This window comes from Camarhynchus parvulus, chromosome 3 (genome assembly GCF_901933205.1).
Source record: "Camarhynchus parvulus chromosome 3, STF_HiC, whole genome shotgun sequence".
In the NCBI taxonomy this organism is placed as follows: Eukaryota; Metazoa; Chordata; class Aves; order Passeriformes; family Thraupidae; genus Camarhynchus; species Camarhynchus parvulus.
In genome coordinates, this window is record NC_044573.1 from 110,161,170 (window position 1) to 110,187,564 (window position 26,395).

General features: G+C 46.0%; 1 protein-coding gene across 1 annotated transcript in view; it reads left to right on the forward strand.

Annotated features, from left to right (window-relative positions):
* The first annotated feature begins 5,150 nt into the window (after positions 1 to 5,150).
* PINX1 (PIN2 (TERF1) interacting telomerase inhibitor 1) overlaps positions 5,151 to 26,395 on the forward strand; it is a 60,771-nt gene continuing 39,526 nt past the window's right edge. The window contains exons 1-6 of the mRNA XM_030946304.1: positions 5,151 to 5,169; positions 11,615 to 11,724; positions 13,495 to 13,587; positions 13,922 to 14,000; positions 17,700 to 17,792; positions 20,248 to 20,324. Of these exons, the coding sequence (XP_030802164.1) occupies positions 5,151 to 5,169; positions 11,615 to 11,724; positions 13,495 to 13,587; positions 13,922 to 14,000; positions 17,700 to 17,792; positions 20,248 to 20,324 (471 nt within the window). The remainder of the gene's footprint in view (positions 5,170 to 11,614; positions 11,725 to 13,494; positions 13,588 to 13,921; positions 14,001 to 17,699; positions 17,793 to 20,247; positions 20,325 to 26,395) is intronic.

The following is a 26,395-nucleotide window of genomic DNA, read 5'->3' on the forward strand; positions in this document are numbered from 1 at the left end:
TTGTCCCTTGCGTTTCCCATCACACCTCTCCCAGGACTCCCTCAATAAGCATTTCCAGCCTGGCCTCAGGCCATTTATCGCACAACAGAGGCTGATTTGCCTCACAAAAGGACTTGTTGCACAGCCGGGACTCGCATCCTATTTCTTTCCTTGCTTTCCTCCTCCTTTTCCCCCCCACTTTTCTTTTCCTGGCTGCCTCTCCCTCCTCACATTTCCTTGGTTTAAGGGGTGTGGTGTTTGGAGGTCCCCAGGAGACGACGGAAGAGATGAGGAATCTAACTCCATGTTCTTCAGGAGGCTGATTATTTTTATTTATTATATATATATATATATATAATTATTATATTATTTTATATATTTTATATATATTATTTTTATATATATTATATTAAGAATGCTATACTAAAACTATACTAAATAAACAGAGAAAAGGATACATCAGAAGGCTAGAAAAGAATGAATAATAAAAACCTGTGACTCCTCAGAGAGTCGGGCACAGCTAGCTTTGATTGGTCATGAAGTTTAAACAATTCACATGCTGAATAAACAATTCTCCAAATCACATTCCAAAACAGTAAAACATGGAGAAGCTGAAGCTTCCAAACTTCCCAGGAGAAAAAAATCCTGGCGAAGGGATTTTTCAGAAAATATCATAGTAACAATGGGGTATTGGAATGGGGCCCTTCTGCAGGGCACAGAGCTCTGGGAATTGTAATTCACTCCTTCTGAGGGTCTCCTCCAGGTGGAAAGGGCAAGGTGAGTATCAGGCTCAGAAGTGTTTCCACCCCTCCTGCACTTTGCTGCTGGTTCAGCTCCCATGCTGCTGACTCTTCATCCCAGCTGGATCTTTCCCTGTGACCCCCAGCTCCACCTGGGAGTGGCACCAAAGGGATCCCCCAAAGCCTGAAGGAACTCTGGAGCTGACAGCAATGGGTAAGGACGTGCTGGGAGGGGAATTCCCTGCTCAGACTCCGAGCCCTGGGTTATCCCTGCAGGGCTGGCTCTAGGGAAACAGCTCTTTCCAAGGAAGAACTCCAAATGGAATGCCCACCAGGCATCTTTATCCTTTTATTTTCCAGAGCAGAGCTGCATCTCAACCTCCCCAAGCACACTGGAAACAGGATTTTAGGCTATTTTCTCAGAGGGCTGGAATAACCCATAGCAGAAAATATATATTCACACATTCACATATTTTTCTTTCCTGTGACATCAGCTTTTAGTCAGGAATGTAATTGGGAAACACACGTTGCCCCCGGATGGAACCTTTTCTCTGCCTAATTTCACTGCCCCTATGCATATTCGTGGACTTAATTGTTTTATAAACTCCTAATTTGCCAGAGCAGTGTCAGATAATTTGGACCTTGACCTCAAACTTCCTGTTAAGCAAATATTAAATAACAATTAAATCAAGCACGACCTCCCTTGTGTTTGCAGTTGAGATTCTTTGCCAGCCAGGACTGAAAGCTCTGGAGGCAGAAGTGCTCTGATGCAGCCGAATATTAAGCTCCAAAACCAAACAAGACAAAAATCTCAACCTCAAGGCATCCTTTAACAGAAATTACTTCATATTTTCCACCTCCTGTGATGTCTTCATAGCACAGCGAGGCTGTTCCAAACATGGGGAATGCTGCTCCCTATCGGAGCGATCAAATACAGCACTCAGCTCTCAGCCAGGAGACTTAAACCTCTCCAAAACTAAAACCAGAGCAGAATTCGGCTGGTGGGAAATGGATCACACAAGTGACCATCCAAACACTCGACACACAGTACAATTTCATTGATGTAAAAGAGATTTTAGAGATATAATTCATGGAAATGGCTGCTGCTGCCAGGAAGGGCACTTGGATCAGGGAATACAGGTAGAAGGATAAGGGAGGGATAAATTCTTTTATTTCAGATCCAGATGACAGCAAAGAGTGGCCACTACAGAGAATGCCTGGTGGGTGGTGGAAGGGGAGGAGGAGACTTCCTACAACTCCCTCAATGGACAAGGAAATGGCCTCAAGTTGTGCCAGAGGAGGTTTAGATTGGATGTGAGAGAGCATTTCTTCACTGAAAGGGTTGTCAATCATTGGAACAGGCTGCCCAGGTCACTGCTGGAGTCTCCATGCCTGGAGAGATTCAAAATCTATGTGGATGTGGCACCTGGGGACATGGGGCAGTGGTGGCAGTGCTGGGGGATGTTTGGATTTGGAAGTCTTCTCCAACCTCAGTGATTCTGTGAAGATGCTGGTGAGTGACCTGTGAGCACTGGAAAGCAGATGAGGTGACACAGAGCTGGGAAAGGGGCTGGAGCACCAGGAGGGGCTGAGGGAGCTGGGAAAGGGGCTCAGCCTGGAGAAAAGGAGGCTCAGGGGGGACCTTGTGGCTCTACACAGCTCCCTGACAGGAGGGGACAGCCAGGGGGGTCCAGTTCTGCTCCCAGGGAACAGGGACAGGAGGAGAGGAAAGGGCCTCAAGCTGTGCCAGGCGAGGTTCAGGATAGGAATGTGCCCCTTGTTGACAGAGTGACTGTCCTTTGTCCCCTTAAAAAGGAAATAAGCCCAGAAGTTTCTCTCCTCAATGAGGTGAAAAGACACCTCATAGGACTTGGGGGACTTCACCTCAAACTTAAGGAGAGCTAATTGGACAAAAGCCAAAAAGTCTCACGTAGGCAATTTACTAGAAAAAAAAAAGAAGAGAACAAAGAGACTAATCACTTTTGTGAGGTGTTTGACTAGGGGCAAGAGGGCCTCTTGCACCTAAATAGGTTTTTCTCTGTAAAGAGCTTGTTATTTTGCCTTTTAAAATCTTTTTGTTTCCAACACTACCACAAAAGCCATCCTACTAATTTTATGCCTTCTAAAGTAGTTCAGCTATCTTAAATGTGAAATAAATCTCCAAAAGCTTATAAAACCTTACTCAAAGAGACTCCTATTTCAGTCCATGTTGCACATCTGGAGGAATTTCTCCATGAAAGGGTGGTCAGGCATTGGAAGGGGCTGCCCAGGGAAGTTTGGAGTCCCCAGCCCTGGAGCTGTCCAAGGAAGGTCTGGATGTGGCACTCAGTGCTCTGGGCTGGTGACAATTGGGGATCAGTCACAGGTTGGACTCAGTGACCTTGGAGGCCTTTTCCAACTTCAGTAATTCCATAATTCTGTGATCCTCTGCGACTCTATGAACACAGAAAGAAGGCTCTTTATGGTTGATTCTGATCCCCAAGGATTTCCTCCTGGAGAAAAGTGTTAAGTGAAACTTTTGAACAGGAAAATATCTCTCTGCCACAAAGTGAAGGTCTGGGCAGTATTTACTTGTTTTCACATCAGTCGAGCCTGATGAATGTGACCTGAAAGTGCAGAGAACTGGCAATAAATGGCAATAAAGTCTAGGGAGAACAAACCCTGTGAGGGTTCCTGGCAGTGGGATATGGCCTCAGAAAAGTATAAAAGGACCAGTTCAATAGCCGTGTTTAAAGGAGGAAGTGGGGCAGCCAGAGCAGCCAGTTTAATAGGACCTGAATATGAACTATTAAAAATAAATCACCAAGCTAATTATAAATTTAGAGATTTGCCAGGATCAAGCTCCACCACACCAATGTAACTTTGCTGACAGACAGAAGGGGTCTTAGGAACAGACAGAGATAAAATGTTTGTTTGCTTTGTCTACAAAAAAAAAAGGAAAAAAAAAAAAAAAAACTTGTAAAAAATGTCTTGCACACTGCTCCCAAAGCAATCAGGGAACTGTAACATAAATCCAAAGGCACAGAGGCAAAGCAGTGGGAAAAGCTGAGCTGGGGAGCTGCAACCCAGCTGCCATCCAGATGGGAGGATGGATGGAGAAAGAGCAGTGGGAAATCTGTCTTCATCCTCTCTGTGAGGAAAGGCTGAGGGAATTTGGCTTGTTCAGCCTGGAGAAGAGAAGCTTTGGGGTGACCTAAGTACCTGAAGTAGAGCTGGAGAGGGACTTGGGACAAGGGATGGAGGGACAGGACACAGGGAATGGCTTCCCACTGCCAGAGGGCAGGGATAGATGGGATATTGGGAAGGAATTCCTGGCTGTGAGGGTGGGGAGGCCCTGGCACAGGGTGCCCAGAGAAGCTGTGGCTGCCCCTGGATCCCTGGCAGTGTCCAAGGCCAGGCTGGAGCAACCTGGGATAGTGCAAGGTGTCCTTCACCAGCAATGCCCAGAGGGCAAAGAAGGCCAAAGTGATCCAGGAGTTCTCCAGGGAAAGCATTTCCATCAGGTCAGGGAGTGATCCTGCCCCTCTGCTCAGCCCTGTGAGGCACATCTGGGTTGCTGTGTCCAGCTCTGGGATCCTCAGGGCGGGAGGGACACGGAGCTCCTGGAGCAGGCCCAGCAGCAAGGATGGTGGAGGGCCTGGAGCATCTCCCTTGTGAAAAATGCCAATCACTTGTTTTTAAAATTTTAAAAGTTTAATAGTAATAAAATGCTTATAAAAATAGCAATGTAATTAGAGTAATAATAATTTGGACAATTTGAATTAGGACAATATGAGACAATAGAGACAAAGAGTTACAGACAGTCCAGGTACCTTTTTCTGGGCAGCACAAGCCTGAAAAAGGACACACATTAACAGAGGATTAACCCTTAAAAGCAACAGCCTGTTGCATATTCATACATCTCATACATGATACATAAATTCCATTCAAACACAGGATTCTGTCTGGTCATCCTCAGCTTCTTCCTCTGAGTCCTGACAGCACCTTCGAGGTGGGAAGAAATTCATTTCTTCTGATAAGAGGGCAGTAAATTCATTTTCTCTGAAAGATTCAGGTGTCCGGTGGCTGCTATCTCACTGCGAGTCCTTTCGTTAAAAAATATCTTATACAGCATAATTTCTATTTTAACACTATGTTATAACCTAAACCTACATTTACCACACTACTTAAGAGAATACAGCATGACTTTCTAACATAACACATATAATATTTATTTTAATATTTGCTAAAAGCCAATCATATAATAGCATTTTTCACAATTAGAATTGTAGCAAATTTGCAAACTTTATTTTCTTTTTTTTTTTTAATTTTCACTTTAGTGGCCGCCGCGCTCGCCTGTTTTAAAACTTTTTTAAATCAGGCGCTACTCAAGCCGCTCTTTTTATGCGCCGGCAGTCACGAAAGTCCCCTGCACAGAGGAAGGCCCCCAAGATGGCGATGCTGGCAGCGCGTGAGTGCCGATCCCGGCGGGAATGCCGCGGGAATGCCGCGGGAATGGGGACGAGCCGGTGCCCCGGAGCGGCCTCAGCCCCTCCCCACAGCCCTGCCTGAGGGCTCCGGGCCGCGCTGCCCCTCTCGATGGGTGCGGGCGGGTCCCAGGGCCGGATAAAGGGGTCGGGGGGTTCCGGAGTTAAGACAAGGGGAGTGCAGGGACTGGGAGAGGTGGGATGAGGGGTCCCTCTGTCCGGGAAATGGGGTTCTCTGTGTCAGGGGAAGGGGGTCATGGCGGGGGGAGACCCCGGGATGGCCGGGGAAAGGGTTCAGGGGTTCCTGGTGTTGAAAAGCTGGGGGTGGGAAAGGCGGGAATGGGGGTTCGGAGGGGCCCGGTGTGGGAAAACGGGGGGGTCTGGGGGCTGGCAGACCCAGGTGGGGCGGCAAAAGGGGCTCAGGAGGTCCCCGATGCTGGAGAACGAGGGGGTTGGGGTCTGAGAAAGGCAGGATGGGAGTGTGGGGGATCCCAGGGCCGAGGAAAAGGGGGGCTGAGGCAGAGGAGGGGCTCCAGGGGTCCCTGCGGTGGGAAATGGAGGATTTGAGGTCTGGGAAAGGCGGGAAGGGGCATCCTGAGGGTCCCAGGGTTAAGGAAAAGGTGTGGCCTGGAGGCTGGGAGGGCTGGAAAAGGGTTCCAGGGGGACATTGGTGCAGAATTAGGGGGTGCAGGGGGTTCTTTGTGGGGTCTGTGTGTCCCAGGTAGGGCAGGAGCAGTGGGAATGTTCCCTGGACACCTTTAGGGACAGCTCGTCCTGTCACTGGCTTGGGGCCATCTCCGGCTTTGTGTTTGAGAAGAGACACCTCCAGCACAGGGGTGTGGGTGCTGGGGACATGTGGCAGGGCTGGGTGCTGGGGGGACGTGACAGGGCTGGATGCTGGGGACACTGAGGGGACATGTCAGGGCCGGATGCTGGATGCTGGGGGCACCCAAGGGATGTGGCAGGGCTGGGTGTAGGTGTTGGTGACACTGAAGGGATGTGGCTATGTGTTGGGTGCTGGGGACAGCCAGGGGAGGTGGCACAACCAGATGTGGGTGTTGGTGACGCTGAGGGGATGTGGCAGGGCCAGGTGTTGGTGCTAGGGACACCCAGGGGACGTGGCAGAGCTGTGTGTTGGGTGCTGGGGACACTGAGGAGATGTGGCAGAGCTGTGTGTTGGGTGCTGGAGACACTGAGAGGACGTGGCAAAGCCAGGTGTGGATGCTGGGGACATCCAGGAGGCGTGGCAGGGCTGGATGTTTTGTGCTGGGGACACTGAAGGGGCGTGGAAGGGTCAGATGTCAGTGCTGGGGACACCCAGGGGGTGTGGCAGGGCCAGGTGTTGCTGCTGGGGACACCCAGGGGACATGGCAGGCTGAGGAAACCCAGGGGATGTGGCTGGGCCAGGTGTGGGTGCTGGGGACACTGAGGGGTGGTGGCAGGGCTGGGACACCCAGGGGACATGGCAGGACTGTGTGTAGGGTGCTGGGGACACCCAGGAGATGCAGCAGGGCTGGGTGTGGGTGCTGGGACACTGAGGTGATGTGTCATGGCCAGGTGTGGGTGCTGGTGACACTAAGGGGATGTGGCTGGGCCAGGTGTGGGCGCTGGGGACACTGAGGGGACATGGCAGGGCTGGGTGTGGGTGCTGGGTTCGGTTCTTGTGTCGTTTCTGGGGCAGAGCTGGAGCTGAGCTCACCCTCTGCCAATCTCCAGCTTTTAGGGACCCTCCAGAGGAGGATTTGGAGGTGGGGAAGGGTCTGGAGGGACCAAATGAGCAGTGAGCAAGGACACTGGGTTTGTTCAGGAGGGGACCAAGGTCAGACGTTGGGGGTACAGAAAGATGGGGTTGACTGAAGAGGTTAAAAGATGATTTATTGCAAAATCAGTCATGGAAGGGTGAGACTGTGAGGTTCTTACATCCAAACCCATCACATCAGAAGCCGTTGTAATTCTAGTTACAATGCCTTTTATCAGGCATTTATTATGCAAATCTCTTATTTCTTATCCAATCAGCTGCTTCCACAAAGTTCATTAGCATCTTCATAACCAATTGCTAATTGCTACTATAATATTGCTGCTCTAAAAGGCAATACTATAATAGCCAATTGCTAATTGCTATTATAATTCTAGTTATAATGCCTTTTATAAGGCATTTATTATCCACATTTCTGATTTCTTATCCAGTCAGCTGCTTCCACAAAGTTCATTAGCATCTTCATAATCAATTGCTAATTGCTAGATTTTACATGATTTACCTCAATTTCTCTTTTTCTATCCATAGAAAAAGATAAATATCATATCTAACATTATAGATATCATAAATATTTATCATTTCTATCATATAACTACAGAAACTTACTCCTGTATCTTCTACTTTTTATCAACTCTATAACAAGTTCTATTGTTAAATTTGAATTGTTTTCTACTATCCTGCTTAGCATATTTATTCACTTATATGACTCCTATATCTACTTGCTTAAAACATATTTCTGCTTAAATTATAAATCTTTATTCTTGTTTTGGGTCTGTTTCACTACTCTATTCTAAAGCTTCAGGCCTTCTCTAAGGCCTTAAATCAAACTCTGTGTCCATCTCTATCTCTGAGTCTCAGAGCTCAGCAGGGCTGCAGCTTCTCCTGAGGGACAGCTCCAATTTCTGTTCCCTGGGACAGTGACAGGAGCCAGGAATGGCTGGGGCTGCGTCAGGTTTGGGTTGGAGATCAGGGAAAGGTTCTTCCCCAGAGGGTGTGGGGCACTGGAACAGCTCCCCAGGGAATGATGACATTCCCAAGGCTGCCAGAGCTCCAGGAGAGTTTGGACAATGCTCCCAGGGGGGATTATTGAGGTGTTTGTGCAGGGCCATGAGTTGGATTGGATGATCCTTGTGGGTCCCTTCCAGCTCAGGATATTCCATAATTCCATGAATTTTGTTGAAATTTCCCTGATATTGGAAACAAAGAGGTTCAGTTTTGCCTCTGAGGGGATTGAGAAGCTGGGCTCCCCATTTCTGACAGGACACCCTTAACCAAGAGCTCAGGGTCTGGTGAATTTCTTTGCTGGGCTGCAGGAAATATGGACAATGCAAATAACAAATCTGGTGTACAGTGGGAAATAAAGATGTGATTTTAGGGAAACAAATCTGCATCTGCATGGAATTTTTTAGGTATTTTCGGTGTAAACGTTGGTGTCATTTTTTCAGAATTTGTTAATTATTTTAATTGGACATATCAATAATTGACCCATTTGGAGTGGAAGGGACCTTAAAGCTCATCCAGTTCCACCCCTTGCCATGGGCAGGAGCACCTTCCACTATCCCAGCTTGCTCCAAGCCCTCCCCAGGGCCTCCCCACCCTCACAGCCAGGAATTCCTTCCCAATATCCCATCCATCCCTGCCCTCTGGCTGTGGGAAGCTATTCCCTGTGTCCTGTCCTCCATCCCTTGTCCCCAGTCCCTCTCCAGCTCTCCTGGAGCCCCTTTAGGCCCTGGAAGGGGCTCTGAGCTCTCCCTGGATCCTTCTCTTCTCCAGGTGAGCACCCCCAGCTCTCCCAGCCTGACTCCAGAGCTTTGTCCTTCCTGTGCCCCCCCAGATCATCTCTGGGCACACAGCAGGGGTTTGGATGGGAGCTTTCAGAAGTTATAATTAAAAATATGCTCCAAGCATAGAATTCATCTTGGAAAAGGGATTAGTAATGGATCTTTTCCAGATCACAGAATATCTGAGTGAAGGGGTTGAGTTGTCCAGCCCTGGCACAGCTGCCCAGAGCAGTGGAGGATTCCCCATCTCCAGAGGGATTTAAAATCCATGTGGATGTGACACTTGGGGACACAGGTCAGTGATGGCCTTGGCAGTGCTGGGGGATGCTTGGACCCGATGATCTTGGAGGTATTTTCCAACCTCAGTGATTCTGTGATTCCCTAATGAAATGAGGATTTTCTCCACTGGATGGTGCTGCTCTCCCAGAGTTCCATCACTATCCGTGGCATCATTTTTGAAGCAGCCCAGAAATTTGGTTTAAATTAGGAGCTGAATCTTTTACCTGGTTTCCTCTCCCACTCTAAAGACATCAGTGAACAAATTTACATTTCTGATAAATTATTGACTAATTAGTGGATTTTATTGTTTGTTAGGAAAGGAGAGATGATTTTGTTTTTTCTGTAGATAGCATGGAGCTGTTCCTGGCTTTCTTAAATACTTCTCTAAGGATGAAAGAAAGTTTTTTTGGGTTTTTTTTTCCTGCATCTAACTCACCCTATTTAAAAATCAAGAGTGTGTTAACCTGGCAGAAACCTGAGGATTGATCCCCCAGTGTAGCTAAGAAGGTAGCTTAGATTGAAAGTGCTGAGAAAGTAAATGTCTTTTAATTTCAAGTTTGATGCCCTTGTGCTTTGTAACCAACAACCTCCTGGGAGCAAAACATCTCAGAGGGCTTCTCCATAGGGAGAGATATTCAGGAAAAACCATAGAAATTCACTTTTGAAGCTGTGATTGAAAAGAAGGGCAGCTGCTCAGCTGGGGAATGTAAGATCTGCTGGAACCCTTGAGCCAGAATCACCGAGGTTGGAAAAGATCTCCAAGACCACCAAGTCCAAGCATCCCCCAGCACTGCCAAGGCCACCACTGCCCCATGTCCCCAAGTGCCACATCCACAGGGCTCTGAAGTCCCTCCAGGGATGGGGACTCCACCACTGCCCTGGGCAGCTGTTCCAATGTCTGGTCACCTTTTTCATGAAGGATTTTTTCCCTCATGTTCAATGTAAACCTCCCCTGGCACAGCTTGAGGCCATTTCCTCTCCTCCTGTCCCTTTTCCCTGGGAGCAGAGCCCGACCACCCTGGCTGTCCCCTCCTGTCAGGGAGTTGTGCAGAGCCACAAGGTCCCCCCTGAGCCTCCTTTTCTCCAGGCTGAGCTCTGTGGTTCTCTTTGGGGCAGCAGGGAATCCCAGTTTATTTGGAAGTTTAAAATCACAGACCACACTGCTGGTTCCCCATCTTTTCTTGGCAGCACAGGCAGGGCTTGGAGGAGTTGCTGCTCTCAAGGTTTCCTGGTGGGAATAATCACAGAATCCCAGGATGGTTTGGGGTGGAAGGGACCTTAAAGCTCATCCCATTCCACCCCCTGCCATGGGCAGGGACACCTCCCACTATCCCAGGCTGCTCCAAACCCATCCAGCCTGGACTTTGACACTTCCAAGGATCCAGGGGCAGCCATAGCCCCTGAGGTTAATAAGTTGTTTCCTGTAGAGAAGTGAACCAGGCAAAGGTTGGATTCCCCTCACAGCCCTTGGGCCTTTAACCCAGTTAAAAACTGTTCAGGGTCTGTTTGGAGCTTCAAAGTTTCGGAAGTGGGATAAAAAAAGCCCCCACCTTGAATTCTGACAGTCTCAGTTCCTTAAAAATGAAACAAAACTGGGCAAAAAATGAGTCAAACATCCCTGTAATATTCAGTCCCTCTGGCCCAAATCCCAAATCTTGTCTTTTAGGGAACGATGACTTCCTGATTGCATTGAAAACACCTCGTTGGATTTGGCTTCTCCCTGCCTTGTGTGGCCTTGGGTTAAAAAGTCATTTTTGATCCAGCATTTCCCATGGTGTTTAATGAAGTTTGTGATCTTCCTGTCTCCCATTCTTTGTTTGTCTTGTTTATTTAGGTTCTCTTCCTGCCTGGGCTTAGGTGCACGCTTCAAGTGACTGGTTAACTGAGCTGGCTGCTCTTCCTTGATTTCAAGGAAGCTGTTCCTGGTGGGAAAGGCAACATGTGGGTCTGGGAATCTGTCATTTCTTTAGGAATCCACATAGATCAAGGGAGTCTTGATTCTTCTTTGGATCTCTTAACTCCTGCAATAATTTCTGGCAGCTTTTCAGTTTCCTCATAAATCATTTTTGAGAAATGCAGAAGCTGAAATCCCACAATTTTCTGTTCTGTCATTCCCTTTCTCTGATCACTTACATTGGATTTTTCATTTGGCTTTTGTTAGGAAATCAAATATTAAAATTTCTGGGTTCTGGTTAAAGGGAAGCCTGGAGAATTGATTTTGTCCAGAACTGGGAAAGCAGCTTCATAATTTCCTCCTCTGTAGACTCCATGTTGAAGCCAGATGTAAAACAAAATTGGAATCAATATGGAATTCACACCTAAATGTTAATCCTTAAAGCCTCCCCTGAGCTGCAGCCCATCCTGAGGGACAGCAACTCCCACAGCAATCCCACTTTGGCATCTTCCCATTAATAATTAATATTTTCACTGGGCTTTTCTTATTGTTATTGTGTTTTTTCATTTAGTAAAATTAACCCCCAAAATATATCGAGTCTGGCATAAGTTCTGAGGTATTTTTTCTGCAATAAGGAGCTTTTTTTTGGACTGATTCAATACCAAGAACTCTCTGGGAATGCCAGTAGAACCTGTTTGAATTTTCCCTTCCTATTGCAGCTCGGAGAAAGCAGAAGTGGTCTGTGGATCCACGGAACAGCGCTTGGAGCAATGATGACTCCAAATTTGGCCAGAAGATGCTGGAAAAGATGGGCTGGTCCAAAGGAAAGGTAGGATCTAAAGGAGAACACTGTAACTGAAGGGTCTAAAACTGCCAAGGGACAGTTTTGATTTATTCTCTTAAGTGCACAGGGAATTTGAGCAGTGATAGATTTCTACACTTTGTTACAAAGTCTTGTTTGTGCCTCTCCTGCTTTCCAGTTTCTCTCCATTCTTTGACAATCTAAATTCCCAAGTGAGAGCAGGAGCTGGAACATTTAATCAGGTTAAAGTTTTTAAGCTGCCTTTAAACCCTCATTTCTCTCCCTGCTTTTCATACTCTTTAAAGCAACTCCAGGACCTGCTTTAGTCTTTCAGTTTTAAGATTTTTTTTTTCTGATCTGTTCCTTGAACCCCCAAAATGCTGTGAGCTGTGTCCCTTCCCAGCTCCAGCCAGGACCTATGGGTGAGGGGACTGGTTTCTGGCACTAATAAAAACCTTCAGGTCAGCACAGACACCTGCAAAGTGCAGGTTTAATTCCACAGAGGTGCCTCAGCAAAGCTGAGATTTGGGGCTGCACATCAGTGTTTAGTGACAAGAATCCCCACAAAACCCCCACTACCTTTAATTATTCTTCTAGATTTCCTCTTCCAGACTTTCCTTAAAAGGCATAAAATTAGGATCATTCTCAATTCTGTAAATGCCTTAAAATCTATTTTTGGATTTAAACTGTTGCCTCAGTTGTCTCACAATATTTCCCACTCAAGATACTGGATCTTCCTGGCCAACAGTTGTACAAGAAGGATTTATGTCTCCATTCCATTACAAACTTGGACAAATGGAACTTTCTCTCGATCTAATTAAGGGGAAAAAACCCATCTGGGCAGTGAAATTAGGCTGCTTAGCACCAATCCTGTAAATGGGGAATTGGGTCGGGGAAGGATGTGTGGCCAAGGGTCCTGTTTGCTTCCATACTTTTTGGTCAGCTGAAGTTTCAAGGCAAATTTTCCACCCCATTGACCAAATAAACTCTTCTTTGTTTGTAACAGCAACAGCCTTTTCCAAATAAGCCTCATCCCTTCAAATCTTCCATATCCCAGGATGTGTCTGCAGGGCTTCTCTCCACTGCAGCACCATATAAATGTTTATTAATTCCAACACATTTGGCTGATGATTTGTGACAGATGAGGCAAATAGCAGGTCAATACCAGGAACAAAGTCTTAAACCCAAAGCTTTGCCTTTTAATTTTTCAGCCTTGACCATAGAGTTGAGAAAGATAACCCTAAACCTGAATATTGCTTCATATTGGACAACTCCAAAGTTGTTTGCTCCAATATTTTCATCCACTTATGAGGTAGAAAGAGTTGTGAATGTCCTGCTAGCTCCAGTCTGTTTCTCCCCTGGCCTTCTCTGCTCTCCTTCCATATAAATTTGGTTTGGATTGTGTGTTGTGTGGATCTGCCTCGTTCCCATTACCCTTGCCAGTGACAGAGACATTTTTGGGGTGAGGCACGTTCTTCTTATGTAGAGTCTTGTTTGAAAACTGTAAACAATTTGGGCTTGCTTAGGAATGTCAGGTGGCTTCCTGATTAGTCACCCAAATACTTAATGTTGTTGCTATTTTAATGTTTATAATGCTTTGCTGGAGGCTTAAGTAGTAAATTTAAAAAAACTTTGTGTGTTGTGTGGTAATGCCTGTGAATGAATTCAGCTACAAGCAGGCAAATTAACAGGAAGTTGTTATTTTTTTGCTGTATTTCCTTGTGAACTGTCTCACAATCCAAAAGCTCTAATTGCTGCTGTGAAATCCTTACATTTCTACCCTCAAATCCTCCTTAGGGCCTCGGGGCTCAGGAGCAAGGAAATCCAGAACACATCAGGGTTAAGGTGAAAAACGACATGCTGGGATTGGGAGCTACCGTCAATCACGAGGTGAGCACTGGACCCAGGGCAGGGAATGGATCCCATTTCAGCAAAAGCACAATTATTTGAATGGAATATTAGAGAAATCTGTAGTCACAGCTGCTGGTAGCATGTACCAAACAGGATTGTTTAAGATTTCCAAGACAACCCTTTTAATTTCATTTCACTTTGGGGTGGCTGTAGGAGCTGTGGTTGGTGTTACCACCTGTGGGGTCCCTCCCACCAACAAGGATTGGATATATAATCCAATTCATTTACTTCTGAGAGTCTTAATATCTGTTTTGTAAAACTTGTGTTCGTTCTGAAGGCTTCTACCTTGTATTCATGTGGGTGATATTTACAGGACAACTGGATTGCTCATCAGGATGACTTCAACCAGCTTCTGGCTGAGCTGAATAACTGCCATGGACAGGGTGAAACAGGTAGGTTCATGCTTGGCTCAATCAGATGCTGGAAGCTCAGCAGAGTTTCCATTCTGTGTCTTAAAAAAGTTCTTGAGGCCCAGTTTGTGATGCAAATATTTTGGATAAGGTTAAGAACTCCTTCCCCAAAATCACTGGGAGCCAATGGATGTGTTGCCATCCATGGTCATGGATTTGTGGATCTCAGTGGATCAGTTTTGCTCTCAGCACTCAAAGAAAGGCTTTTTCTTGAGGAAAGAAAACATAAAATGTTTAACCTGTTTATTTCATCCAGGATCACAATATTTGGGATGCTTTCCCTGGCCGGTTCCTAGAGGAACATTTCCTTCGTTACAAAGCACCCAAAATCTGTCTGAGGGCTCACAGCAATCTCTCAGCACTGCAATGCTTTGCCTTCCTTTTGTTGATGAACTGTCACACTTTGCTTCCATGCTCCAGTGGCTTCTTAAATACCTCCTTTTCCTGTCCTTGGAGAGCTGCTCTGTAGCTTTTGCCTCAGAGCTCTACATCTCTGCTTTGAGTGTGGCATAAAGTGATTTTTGTAGCCCTGGTGTTGAGCACACAAGTGGGGAAACTTTCCCAAAAGGGCTATTTTTAAAGTCTTCTATTTTTGAAAAGCTTTTCACAAACTGACCTTGCTTTGTGAAAATGAAATTAGGAAGTTGTGGTGGGTGTGAGCTTAGAGAAAGAATTGGTTTATCAAGTGATTTATCCTCTCTCCTTTAGTTAAATGCAGTTTAAACTCTGGTTTTGTATCTGAACACCTCTCTGGAGTGTTGTTAAACCAAGGGCTCCTGTTTGGACACAGCTTATCCTTGTGCTGCTGGGGCAGAATTGCCAGATTAGTGAATTTAGCAACTCTTCATTCATGCATTCTTAACCTTTGACCACTGAGTTTTCTAGGAGAGAAAATGTAGAAAGAAGAGGAGGAAAACCAGTTAGCAAGGAAGTTTTCTAATCCTGGAGTAATAGGATTAAAATTTTGAGCCTGATGCCTCAAAACATCTTCTTTAACTTGCTGTGCAAGCTGTCCTTGTGAAATCATGAGGCCACCCAGGACTCAGTGCTGTCACTCAGCTTCTGGAGAGGTAGGAGAACATTTTATGGGGAAATTCCACAAGTTCCTGTCTCCCTGGAGAGCTAAATCTTGCCCAAGTTGCAACTTGAGCCCTGGGAAGATCAGGGAGGTGGAACTGGTGGGAAACCTGCAGATGAGCAGAGAGCCAAAATGACTTGCCCAGGGCCACAGTGAGTCAGCAGAGGCAGGTTCAGGGAGCAAGGCTTGGCCCTAAGCTCTGCTCTCTTCCCTGGGTCACCTCCTACAAAGTGACCTTTGAGAACTGTAATTTCTCCCTCTTTCACTCAGTTCTTTTGGTTCCTTTAGGAGGTGGGACAAGTTTTCAATCACTGAGAACAAATTTGGGTGCACCTTGGAAATTCCAGGTCAGAGTCACATTTGGTGATTTACAGAAAGGCATCGCTCTGACACTTGTTTTTGTGGCAATTGTTGAAGCTGGCAAAACTCATCCAGGAAAAGACTCTGCCTGCAGCTGTGCTGCAGGAGCAAATGTAACATTATTGGCCACCCTCCAGTTTCAAACTGCATTAAAAGTCAGCTGAAAAACTTCATTGTTCTTAAAGAACCGGTGCAGATGCCAGAGCTGGATTGCAATTAGAGGTTGGAAAGGCAGGGCCCCGTGGGGGTTGATGCCAACGTTCAGATACCCTCAGTGTCTGTGGCTTTAGCTGTCTTTTCCTTTTTTTTTTTTTCCTAGCTGGGCACTGAGGGCAGATTTAGATTAGATTAGTTATTAGGAAGAAATTCATCTCCTGGTGGTGAGGCCCTGGCACAGGTTGCCCAGAGAAGCTGTGGATCCCTGGAAGTGTCAAAGGACAGGGCTGGAAGCAACCTGGGATTGTGGAAGGGAGTTGGGACTCCGTGGTCTTTTCCCACCCAAACCACTCTATAATTCCTGGCTCTTTTGTTGGGATCCTCAGTGATGGTGACAGCCCCTTTCCCATGGATAAAAAGTGGGAACAACACCCTGCAGTGCTTTGGCACATCCGCCTCAATCACATTTGCTGCAGAAATGCCATTTTGGTGGCTTTATTGCCCTGACTAAATTGCTTTAAAAAGCACATTCATACTCCTGCAGCGCTTGCTCAGTTTGTCAGAGGATTTTCCAGTCCCTGGAAGACACAGGGATGTATTTCCGTGCCCACTGCAAGTGCCAGCATGTTCTGTTGTGAAATTCCTCCCTGCAGGCACAAGGCGGTGCTGCTGCCCCTTTCCCTGTAGGAATAACGTGGAGGAGGAAGGCTCTGTGGAAACCTTTTGCTGTGTAATGCTCCTTTTGCTACCAGGAGACTGGAAACCAGGCTCAAGGTGCTGCGTGGCTGTCAGGATATTTTAGTTGTGATCCTTCCTTTTCCCACAGACCCTTTTTATTGAGGATTTTTTTATTAAAAACTGGATTTGCTGGTCCTTTCTCTTCCCATTGGTGTGGGATTAGGAGAGTGGGTTTCAGCCTGCTGGTCCTCAGCTCTCCCACTGCAGGCTGGTGATTTCAGTTTTAGCTCAGGGATTCATCAGGTGGCACTGCCTTTTAAACATGGAAGTGCTGGAGTTGCAGTGTCAGAAAAGCTGGGGCAGCAGAGCTTTCCAGGGTGGGATCATGTGAAGAAGGTGACTCAACTTGGCCCTCAGGGTATGGGCTGATTTCCCTACCCATCCCACAGGCAGGAAAAAAACCACCTCACCATAGTAACCCTCTGTGGAGTTACAGAGCAGAGACTCCCGTGGTGCCTCTTTTCAGGACTAGTAAGGCAGTAATTAACTGTACAACAGGTTAGTTCTCTCTTTCTGGCAATGTTTTGTAAATTAACAGGTTCTGTGGCTGCAAAGAGAACGTTTGTAGCCCCAAAATAACCTGCCACAGCAGAGGAACGTGATCTCTGTGCTGTTAAATAGAGAGCTTAATCCTTCATGTGGCCTTAACCTGCTCATAGTCTCCCAAAGTACTGCTGAGTGACTGGGACTGAGCCAGCCCCAGAAACCATTCCCAGGGGACAGTTTAGATGCAGTCCCTCTTCTGGAAGCCTGAAAAACGAGATAATAGGGATATGGCAATTTGTTCTAGCTGGCCTTAGGGACAGAAAAGCTTTGTCACCATTCAGTTTCCTTACACAGATGTATCAGCTTATGTCCAAATAAAGGTATTTTTTGTAGGGTTAGAAATGAAAATCCTGTTGGGAGGAGGTAGTTCCCCCCTTTTTCTTTCTGCTCGATCAGGATTTTATTTCCTACTATTTCTTACATTTTTCTCAGACTGTGGTGCCAGAGATACTCTATGAAAAACAGCACTATTATTATTTTCATACCACAGAGATGGATTTGCCTTTGACCTGGAGTAACTGTATCTGCCTTTTCAAATTACATTGGATTGTAAATGGGAAAGAAAGGGGATGGGGCAAAAAAAAGAAAAAAACCGCAAAACTTAGAGTGCTTTCCTCAGTAATACTTTATGATATGTTGTTGACTGGATTTTGAGAGAGGGCATAGGTTGGACTTGATGATCTTAGAGGTCTCTTCCAACCTCATTATTCTGTGAGAAAGTTAATTACACTGATGTTTGAATTTAGTGCTTAAGTGTCTCTAACAGAACTGGACTCTGTTTGCTTGGGGTTTGTTTTTTTTAGAGTCCTCAGTGAAAAAGCAGAAAAAGACTTTCAGCCTCGAAGAAAAATCCAAATCTTCCAAGAAACGTGTCCATTATATGAAGTTTGCCAAAGGTGAGAGGAGTTTTGTTGTTTCATAAGCCCTGGCCAAGATTAGAACAAACCCTGCTCAAGGTGATCTGTTGCCTTGTGCAGTCTAAATTTGGCAAGTAAAACCTGGGTTTAGAAACACCCCCTGCAGCTACTTGCTTAAAGCTCTAATGTTGCCGTTCCTCTTTCTTTTGGGCAATTTTGGGTGGCCTTAGGCTGCTGATGTTGGGAATAAAACAATTCCCTAGTGAGGGAACTGGATAAAGGAGCAGCAAATATTCCAAGTGGGCAGGGATGGCAGCAGAAGGCAAAGGTGAGATGGGAGTGACTTGGGCATCTGTGTGGCACTGACCCTGCAATCCCCAGTAACCCCTGCTCAGAGATCATGTGGATGAGATCAGGGATCAGATTAAACCTGCATGAAGGAAGAGGAAAGCCCTCTTACATCGACCAGGTACTTCAGGGGATAAATTAGGGCAGCCAGAGAAACTGTCAAGAATTTGTAGAGTTCAGTAATTTCTTTCTTTCTTAGAGTGATGACATTATTTCAGTCAGCCCAGGTTCTGGCTCTTGACAGTTATTGAGTCCTTTCCCTTTTGCACTGTTCCCCTTTCACACGGTGTGTGCCCGTTTCAGGGCATGGATAGGATCAGTTTCCACTAATGGCTGATTTATTAAACTGAAAGCTCTGTGTAATGTTTTCTGACAGCAAATGCCTCTTCTAAAACAGAGCTAATTGATACCTGAATGGAGGCCAGATTTTCATATCAGGCTTTGGGATTTCTGGTGAAATAATTCGACCTTGAAGTCCAAGCTGCTAACATGAGCCTGCCACTTTATGACATTAAACAATTAAATTGGTTCAGGGCTTGCAAGTACAGAGGCCGTGGCCTGTGTGAGCAAAGAGGATTTATTTTGATTTGGATTTAACCTTTTACTAAATATAGAGGAAAAAAATAAGTGACTTTTGAGCGTGTAAAATACAGCTCAAGGCTTTCATATTCACAATATCCCTGATTTGTTTGGTCACATTTCCACAAGCCAGCCCCTCATTTGCTTGTACCCTCTGTGGCCTGACACAGGGAAATTGTCCTTTTTCAGGGAAAGAGGAAAAGTTATTTGAGAAAGGCTCGTGTTGTCATGGCCCTTGTTGTTGAATCCAGTCCTGCTTCCTTTCAGACTAAACAAGACAAGCTTACACAAAAGGGGGAGAAGGGAACAGCGACGGCACCAAACGCGGCTTCCGCTCCCGGGGCTGGTTTGGAGCCTCTCTGCTGGAGGAACAGCCACCCCTGGATGTGGGAAATACACCCCAAGCTCAGATTAAATCAGCTGCTTTTCCAGTAGCTGCTCCCCTGTGATGCTGCAGGAGGCTGGGGCTGTCAGCTGAGCTGATTTTCTGTTAGAGGAAAAATGGGGGATATGTCCAGGGTGAGGCATGGAAAGGAAGCGTAGCCTGAAAACAGGAGCAGGAGGATTTTAGGTGTCACATTCCAAGCCTTGGCCACGAGAAAGCTGAGAACAGCCCCAGTCTCTTCCAGCTTGCTTGGGCAAGGCCATTTTGAGGCGGTGCAGTGAGGCAGCAGGAAGCTGGGGAACACTTGCTCCTCTAGGCTGATGTGTCTCTTTACCCTCCAGGGACAGTTAAGGATCCCAGGAAAAAGAAGTCAGATTTGGGAATTTTTTTTTTGTTTTGGGTTTTTTTGGCCATTACAAGATTCATTTTGAGATCACTGATTTTCAAGTGATTGAGACCCCAGCAGAGTTTTAACAAGTTGACCTATCTGCGTTAATTTTCTTTAACTTTTGCTGACCTTTTCCGAATTAATTTTCTGACAGAGTCAGTGGACAACTCAACAACTCCCGCACTGTGGAATTGGCTAAACCTTTGCCTGTATCTCTCAATCACATCACCCTCTCCTTGCTCCATGTCTGATATCCAGCTCACCACACAACAATCAAATGGCAACAATGGCCCTCCTGGAAATCTTTGCTTCACCCTTGAAATACTTTTGAGTTGGAATAACCCAGTGGATAGCAGAGGTGGAGGTTTTGCTTTTCAGGAGCAACATCAGAAATTGGAGAAAAGTCCCCACTGAGTAAAAATGGATTTTTTTTTCATTGTGTGGAGGAGCTGTAACTCCCTAATTCTGTCAGAAATGGGGAATCCTCATGAGAATCCAAAGATCCCAATGCATACACACATTTTTTCTTGTGTACCTTCGTTTAGTGGCTTTAGCATAGAACCACAGCATGGTTTGGGATTGAAGGGACCTTACAGTTCATCTAATTCCAACCCCCTGCCATGGCAGGGACACCTTCCACTATCCCAGGTTGCTCCAAGCCCCATCCAACCTGGACTTCCTGAGTTTTTTTATGTCCAAGAGCAATTCCTTTTTGTCTAAGGGTCACGCTGTTACCAAAATGCACCCTCAGGTGTGAAGGTTTTGGGGTTTTTCCCTCTCTTTCCCCCTTCCAGGTAAGGATCTCTCCTCTCGCACTGAACAGGACCTGTCCTGCATTTTTGGGAGAAGGCAGAAGAGTGCCAAGACCCAGGTAAACTAGAATCTTCTCCTTTCTGTTATTTCTTTGTTTATTATCCCTTATAACAAAATGTCCAAATGTCTTCTGCCAATTTGTTTTTTCTACTTGAAGTGCTGTGCTTGAATTCTAAGGAAATAAGAGTAAATTTAATCCCTGTTTTAGTAGATTATCATGATGTAACTTCTTTGGAGATAGGGAATTCCAGTATTTTAATTTTTTGGTAGGAAATGTACATCACAAAGAAGAATTTTGCTTGACCTGAAAGGTCAAAGGTTGGACTTGATGCTCTCAGAGGTCTTTGCCAACCTAAATGATTCTGTGAAAGATCCATGAATATCCAAAATAAAATTGGACATTTAGTAGCAACTGGGAAATCTCCACAAACTGCCCTTTTTTTCACAAAAATTGGGAAAGGCTGAGCAGCTGCAAAAGATTCAGAGGTGGCCTGAACAGTGATAAATATTTGATGAGAAGACCTTTCCCCTGACTTTGGGTAATGAGATCCAAGTTTGGACCAGTTTTTATTTTATTTATGTGTTAATTAGCATTTTCACTTGCAGAGCACAGACCAGCTCAATCAGTGAATAAAATAACTGTGACATGACCAACATATCCAGAAAAATTCATTGGAAAAAATAACATCTGGAAAAGCAGAAATGAATATATTGCTGGAATTGCCCTGCTGGTTCCAAGTTCTTGGAAATCTCTGGTTTTAAGGGAAAGATGGGCCTTGAAATGGAGTGGAAATTTCTGGAATACCCTGTAGTGTTTGACACCTTACCCCTTTTGCTCTTGGAATTTGTTGTGGAACTTCACTGCAGGTCACTGGGAGCTGAAATAAGGACTTGGGAACTTGTCTGTGAGAGCTGTTGGAGCTCTCACATCCTGTGGGTGAACTTGTACTAGGGAGTCCTGTTGGTTCTGATCACATAAATGCACCCTAGATCTTCTCCTTTGCTCCCTTACTGTCAGATCAATGGGAAGCAAAACTGGAATTTAAAGGGACAAACTGGGATTTAAAGCAGCTCAGCACTGCTGGGGTTGAGGGAGCAGATTTTGCCTACTCATGAGTTGTCTCAAGTAGTTGGTATTGTTTTCTCTCTATGTTCTACATCTTTTGAAATTCAGAGTTGGAAAGTTGCTTCTTCTGGGACTTCTTCCTGCAGATCATTTGCTCTTTTGTGGATAAACACTGCAAATCACATGGATTTTATGATGGGTGTCTAAGTTTGTGCGTGTTTTTGCCAACCCCTTGACAGATGCGGTGGTTGGCTGATGGCTGCTGTGCAGATTTCCTGAAATGGTTCAACATTCTGGCAGAAAAGTCACAGACTGTTCCCTCCTAAGCACCCAAATTTCCTCATGCAGATCCAGGCAGGAGGGAACAAAATTTGGAGCTGCATTGTTGTCTTCTGGCTGCTGCTGAGCAGCCACAGGGGGAGGAAGCCAGAGGCAGCACAATTGCTTCCCCCAGCTCCCCCTTCTCCTTCTCTTCATGGATCAGAGATCTGTGGAGTTTGCACAGAACAGAAGTGCGTTGCTCAGGCCCTCCAGCTCTGAGCAGTTTCATTGCACTGCACCCATGAACTCTTATGATCCCTTTCCATCGTGTTCTGCAGCCTGCTCCTTAAGGTGGCACAAAGGGAAGTTCCTTGTGAGGCTTTGCAGGAATTCTCTGTGTTTGCCTTCTGGTTTGAAATCCCTGAGCTCTGCTGTGGCACAGAGCTCCCTGCAGGAGCAGGAAGGTGCTGCCATTCTCCTGGAAATGAGTTGTTCCTACATGGAGATGAGGTAGGAAGGGCCCTGGTGCCCAGCAGAACCCTGGGTTTTCCTGCAGGTTGTGGTAGGCCCCAGTTCCCTTCAAATTTCAGCTCCTACAACCCTGGGCTGCTTTCCCTGGTGACAGGATAAGGATTTCCATACTTCCAGAGGAGCCAGAGCTGCTCCTATCCATGAATCCTGATGCAGGTTCCCAGCTGTGGGTGCAATGGAGATGATACATGGAAGTTCCCCTGTTGATCCTGGAAAAGCTGGAGCAGTGGCCACAGGGATCTCATGGATTTAATAGTGCTGGTGCTGCATCTGGATCAGGGCAACCCCTGGGATCAATCCAGTCTGGGGATGAAGGGATGGAGCAGCCCTGGGAAAGGAATTGGGGGTGCTGGTGGGTGAGAGCTGGGCATGACGCAGCCCAGAAACCCCTGGAGCTGCTGGAGAGAGTCCAGAGGAGGCACCAGGAAGATCAGAGGGATGGAGCAGCTCTGCTGTGGGAAAGGCTGAGGGAGCTGGGATTGTTCAGCCTGGAGAAGAGAAGCTTTGGGGTGTCCTAATTGTGGCTTCCCAGTACCTGAAAAAGGCTACAGGAAAGATGGAGAGAGACCATTTACAAGGACCTGGAGGGACAGGACACAGGGAATGGCTTCAAACTTACATAAGACAGAGTTAGATGGGATACTGGGGAGAAATTCTTCCCTGAGAGGGTGGTGAGGCCCTGGCACAGGAGGCCCAGAGAAGCTGTGCCTGCCCCTGGATCCCTGGAAGTGTCCAAGGCCAGGCTGGATGGGGCTTGGATCAGCCTGGGATAGTGGAAGGTGTCCCTGCCCATGGCAGCAGGTGGATCTGGATGATCTCCAAGGTCGCTTCCAACCCAACCCAACCCTACCTAACCCATTCTATGATTTTATAGCTTGAAATCCTGTCTCTGAGGCTCTTTCTGAGGTACCACCTCCCTCCTCTGTTCTCAGAGATGCAGTTTGAGAAGCATTCAGCACACATTTGATGTGCACTGAATGACCCCGGCAGAGCTACCATTCCACTCTTGATCTTTTGACAAAGCTTAATTCTTTTTCCCTTATTTCTATTTGTTTCAGTCTGGGATCAGAAAAACTTGAGTGTAACTTCATGGGAAGATGCAGGAACTGCTTTTCACAGAATTACAGAATTGCTGAGGCTGGAGGAGACCTGGAGGTCTCCAGAGGAGTCACCTGCTCAGAGCAGGATCAGCTATGGCAATATCTTCAGGAGCTTGTCCAGAGTTTTGATTATCAGCCTTCCCTAAAGCCTCCAGTTTAAACCCATGACAAAATTTCAGTGGGTGGATAAAAGAGGTCACTTAAGGGGCAGAAGAGATCATAGAATCATGGAATTTTTAAGGCTGGAAAAGACCTTTACAATCCTCAATTCCAAGCCTGTTCACCACTTTGCTCTGTCTTCAGGTGCTATAGCCACATGTTTTTTGAACACTTCCAGGGATGGTGACTCCTCCACTTCCCTGAGCAGCCTGTTCCAGTGCTAGACAACCTTTTCCATGAAGAAATTTTTCCTGAATCCAATCTAAACCTCCCCACTGTTGCACTAGGTCTGGCTGGTTTGCTGTTGTCACGCCAAACTGCCTTTAGAGGTTAGGAAAAGAGAAGAAAGAAGCAAAGCAGAGGGAATTCCATCTGTGCTTATGCTCCAAGGGGAATTAGTGGGAGAACTCAAGGCTCAGTGATGGTATCTGGACCAGCAGGATAATCCTGGCTCTTCTGAAGAAAACCTTGTCAAAAATCTGTCACCCCTGAACTGCTGCAGTGATAAACAGGGTCTCAACAAATCAGATGTGTCACTGTTCCAGTCAGTGCTGCCCACTCTTTTCCAGTGTGGTCATTAACAATCATTCTATGATCTTGACAGTGCAAGTAGCCTTTGGCAGGAGATGCTCTGTGTGAGCTGAATCTGAGCTCTCTGAGCTGTGGGGCTGATCTCAGACTCCCTTTTTATCTGTCTCAGTGGCCAAGGATTGGTCTGGTAGTGGATCCTTTCTCTGGTTCCACACCAGCTTTGCAGCAGTAAGTGGGGAATGTTGAAACTTGGATTATCTACCTTATCAAAGGAAGAGGGAGTTGGCCAGAGGACTGTAAAGATTGCAAAAGAGGGGAATGGCAAAGGATGTGGAAGGAAATGCTATTTGCCCCTGAGGGTCAAAAGGAGTTTCTCTAGAAGTAATAAAACTACAATGCTGTTGTTTTGATGGTCCTGGGATATGTGTTACTAATCAGAGGCAATTGCAACCTTTAATTCTCCTGAATGTTCAACAGTCCTTTTTTTAAAATTATTTTTGATAAATCATGTGTCCAACTCAAACCTCCTTAATAAACTACACAGGGACCTTTGTTTAAAACAAAAAAAAAATACAAGTCAAAAAAAACGAGGTGGGGAAGAAAACAATGGCTGGGCTTCAGAGTGGACCTAAATTGAAAACGTCTGCAGTTTTTCCCAGGGAGAGCAAGTGATCGAAAATATTGAATTGTAATTATGATGCTCTCTGGAGACCTACAGTGAGGACCTGTTTTGCAGGCTAAGATCTGCCAGACTTGTTTTTTGCCACCACTTTTCCCCGTGATTTTCTCACTTGCTTAGGAACAACTGGGAGCTGGGGAGACAGAAAAACAAATTCCATTAGTTCCTATCTGGTTGAACTTCCTGGAACCCCCAGTATTTTTTTTTTGCTTCTCAGAATTTCCTTCCTCCATCCAGCTGTGTTTCCTGATGGAGCCTTATCACTGGAGAAAATGCTCCTGAGTGAAGCTGAGGATTTGGGAATGAGTTGCAGACAGTCCCAACTTGGTTGCTGAACAACATGATTCTGGCACTGATTTCACTCTGGGGGCTGGGGGGAGCAGCTCTGATTTGCTCAAACCCTGTTGGAGATGCATAAAAACCTGAGTGTTTTGCATCCATCTCACATGCATGGCTCAGGCCATTCCATGAGTAATCTGCTTCCTCCAAGTTTGTGTAACTTGGATGGAAACCTGCGTAAGTTCCCTTCAGCCACCCAATCCAAGTAGCCCGAAAGTCTCAGGCTTGCAGTGATTTCTTCCTTGTTAGGCATTAGAAATGGAACTGTCCACCCCTGGTGCTTTTTCACTTTTTTTTGTTTTTAATCAGGAAATTGTCTTCTGACACATTTTGCAGAACTTCCTCAACTGATTTATATTTCCCAGCACTTATCAGAAAAGCATGTTGGCTAATCTTAAGGGACATAGCTGAAAATCCATTAAAGTCTGGCTTTGCCATGGGCTCCCTGAAGTTATGGGTGAACTGATACCATTCCCTGCGCCTCAACTTTCTCTCTGCAAAACACCAATCATGAGATTGGTGTTTGTGGGGTTTCACAATTGTGACTTTTAGGCAAGTTACAAGTTTAATAATCTTAGGGTTTTTTTTTTTACCTGTGACCAAATTTGTTGCAGGGTTAGCACATAAATTAATTTGCTGCACCCTTCTTTGGCAATGCCAGGGAAGGGAAAAAAACCTGCAGAAGAGGAAAATGAGTTACAAATTAACACAGATTTTTCACTGTTCTGCTTTGGAGACCACAGTTAGCATGAGGTATTTGGGACTGAGAAGCAGAACAGAAAAAAAAAATACATCAAAAACCTGGAGAGAGTCCAAAAGGATTTAGTAAAATGGGAGACAGGGTTAGAGGGCATGTCCTAGAAGGAGAGAGTGGAGGAACTGGATACGTTCATCTCAGAAAAGAGGCAGAAAAAAGATGACCTCTCTGCCTATAAATACCTGGGGGTCATGGGGAGGGAGGAGCAGAGGAAGGGAAGGGACAGTAATCAGAGTAGGCAAAAGCCAGGAATGGGGCTGGGGGGTGAGAACTTCAATTAGAAAAAGGAAGACTCAGACTTACTCTTCAGCAGGCTTCCTCACAGTGATGTCAGCAGGGCACTGGAGGAGTCTCCTGAGGGAAATCCCAGCTCCTCAATGAGTGACACCAAGAAAAAAGATGAATTTAACACTTTTAGACCTGTTGGGATGGGCAGAGATGGATCAGTTTAAGTAAAACAGCTCCCAGAAACTGTTCTGTGAGTGGCTCCAGTACTGAAGTTGGATTCCTGTGGTTGTGTTGTGCTTGGATTCTGTGTGGCTAAAGAAGATGAGCTCATGCAGGAATCCCTGTCCTGGTGCATGTGGATCTCTTGGCCTTCCCTGTTCAGTCGTGAAATATTTTGCATTCTTAATATCTTTGAAACCTCTGCTGCTTCAACCAGCACATTTTATTTGCCTCAGAATTTTACTCCCAAGCGGTAGGA